This window comes from Colobus angolensis, unplaced genomic scaffold (genome assembly GCF_000951035.1).
Source record: "Colobus angolensis palliatus isolate OR3802 unplaced genomic scaffold, Cang.pa_1.0 Scaffold84, whole genome shotgun sequence".
In the NCBI taxonomy this organism is placed as follows: domain Eukaryota; kingdom Metazoa; phylum Chordata; class Mammalia; order Primates; family Cercopithecidae; genus Colobus; species Colobus angolensis.
In genome coordinates, this window is record NW_012122265.1 from 415,294 (window position 1) to 417,731 (window position 2,438).

Here is a 2,438-nt window from a genome sequence, read left to right on the forward strand (position 1 = left end):
TTCTCCTGCCTCAGCTTCTCAAGTAGCTCGGATTACAGGCGCATGTCACCACGCCTGGGTAATTTTTGTGTTTTTATTAGAGGTGGGGTGTCACCATGTTGACCAGGCTGGTCTCGAACTCCTGACCTCAGGTGATCCACCCGCCTCGGCCTCTCAAAGTGCTGGGGTTACAGGCGTGAGCCACTGCACCCTGCCGACCTATTTTTTTTTTTTTTTTTTTTTTTTTTTTTTTTAGTTAAAAACAATTTTTTTTTTTTCCTGGCCGGGTGCAGTGGCCAGCTGGGATCTGGCTTTTCAGGTAGCTCTGTAAATGTGAATCATGTGCAAGGCTTACTGGTGAGGGTTGTTGCGTGTGTGGTATCTTAGGGCTCACCCTCCACGTGCTGTGGCGGTGGATGTGACACTGGGATGCGGCCTGTGGGGAGAGGTCATCGCTCTTCAGAGGGCTCTTTGCAGCCTGGGACAGTTTCGAAGTTCCCTGGCTCTGCTTTCTTTCAGAGCTGAGCTCAATGTGCAGCAATGGATGACGACAGTCTGGATGAGCTTGTGGCCCGGAGCCCAGGGCCGGATGGACGCCCACAGGTCGGCCTTGCGGACCCGGCAGGTGACTTTGGTGAGCTGCCCAGTGCCGGGTAGGGGCGTCCCCAGGAGGACCAGGGTGCCTGGTGTTTCCCTTTGGAGGTCATCTGTGTGTGTCGCTTGTCAACTTTCAGTCTAAAAAAAATTATCCTTTGATTTTAAATTGTGGAAGTAGCGTATTCTTTTCTCTAATTTTTAATGCAAACAACACAAATGTTGAATGAAACGATGTTCCCTTTCCCTGCGTGTGCCCCCACCTTGCCAGCCCTGGGGAAGCTGTTAGCCGTTTGGCAGGTGCTCCTAATGCCTCTATGCCTGTGCAAAGCTACCCTGCTCTCTGCTGCATAGTCCTGACGCCCCTGCGGCCTGTGTCTCACCCTGGTGTCTAGAGGAAAGCAGCGAGGGCAGCAGTGGGGACTCCGGGGACGACAGCGACAGCGAGCACGGAGATGGCACAGACGGAGAAGATGAGGGGGCGTCTGAGGAGGAAGACCTGGAAGACAGATCTGGTGAGACAGCTGGTGCTCACGCCGGCTCCTGTGTTTCCTCTTGTCGTGGTGGGGACAGCCTTTTATAACACATCCTCCGTGAGAGTGCTGTCATCACCACAGCTGGCCTCATCCCCGTGGTCACCTGCAGTGAGGCCTCGTCTTCAGCTGTGATGACGGCTCACTTTATTCGTAGTCCTTCTTTTTTTTTTTTTGAGACGGAGTCTTGCTCTGTCGCCCAGGCTGGAGTGCAGTGGTGTGATCTCAGCGCACTGCAAGCTCTGCCTCCCGAGTTCAGGCCATTCTTCTGCCTCAGCCTTCCAAGCAACTGGGACTACAGGTACCCGCCACCACACCCGGCTAATTTTTTGTATTTTTAGTAGAGATGGGGTTTCACCGCATTAGCCAGAATGGTCTTGATCTGCTGACCTTGTGATCCGCCTGCCTTGGCCTCCCAAAGTGCTGGGATTACAGGTGTGAGCCACCGCGCCCAGGGTTTTTTGTTTGTTTGTTTGTTTTTGGTGTTTTTTTTTTTTTGAGCTGGTGTCTTGCTCTGTTGCCTAGGCTGGAGTGCAGTGGTTCAATCTCAGCTCACTGCAACTTCCGCCTCCTGGGCTCAAGCAGTTCTCCTACCTCAGCTTCCCGAGGAGCTGGGATTACAGGCCCCTGCCACCATTTTGAGACGGAGTCTCACTCTGTCACCCAGGCTAGAGTGCAGTGGCCGGATCTCAGGTCACTGCAAGCTCTGCCTCCCGGGTTTATGCCATTCTCCTGCCTCAGCCTCCCGAGTAGCTGGGACTACAGGCGCCCGCCACCACGCCTGGCTAATTTTTTGTATTTTTTAATAGAGACGGGGTTTCACCGTGTTAGCCAGGATGGTCTCGATCTCCTGACCTCGTGATCCACCCGCCTCAGTCTCCCAGTGCTGGGATTACAGGTGTGAGCCACTGTGCCCGGCTGTAGTCCTTCATTTTGAAGTTCAGTTTGACAACGTAGTAGGTCTCTTCTCTGTTGAGGGCAAAAAATTAAAATGTCTAAGAACACTGAACAACATGATCTGTGATGTTTTTGGAGAGAATGGAACCGAACTGGAATTCCCCATGGAAGGAGCAGCAAGATCTTGGCAACCGCCCGCCCCCCACACCCCGCCAAAGGCCTGCCTTCATCACCTAGGTACAGGATGGGTTTAGCGTGACCTGGGGTTTGCCATGACCTGGGACCTCCTGACCCACTTGTAGTTCATACACTCATCTGAACAGAACTCCTGAGAGCTGACAGAGGCATTGTGCGATTTTATGATTTTATTAAGAAATTCAGGCCAGGCTCAGTGGCTCATGCCTGTAATCCCAGCACTTCGGGAGGCCAAGGCAA

The 2,438-nt window shown here is 53.0% G+C and overlaps 1 protein-coding gene across 3 annotated transcripts in view; it reads left to right on the forward strand.

The window, feature by feature from the left end:
* Positions 1-488: 488 nt before the first annotated feature.
* PHRF1 (PHD and ring finger domains 1) overlaps positions 489-2,438 on the forward strand; it is a 30,733-nt gene continuing 28,783 nt past the window's right edge. For 2 of the 3 annotated variants that reach the window (XM_011929996.1, XM_011929997.1), the window contains exons 1-2: positions 489-613; positions 969-1,088. In XM_011929996.1, coding sequence (XP_011785386.1) covers positions 520-613; positions 969-1,088 — 214 coding nt within the window. In that variant the 5' untranslated portion in view covers positions 489-519. The remainder of the gene's footprint in view (positions 614-968; positions 1,089-2,438) is intronic. The other variant, XM_011929998.1, reaches the window with a different exon arrangement.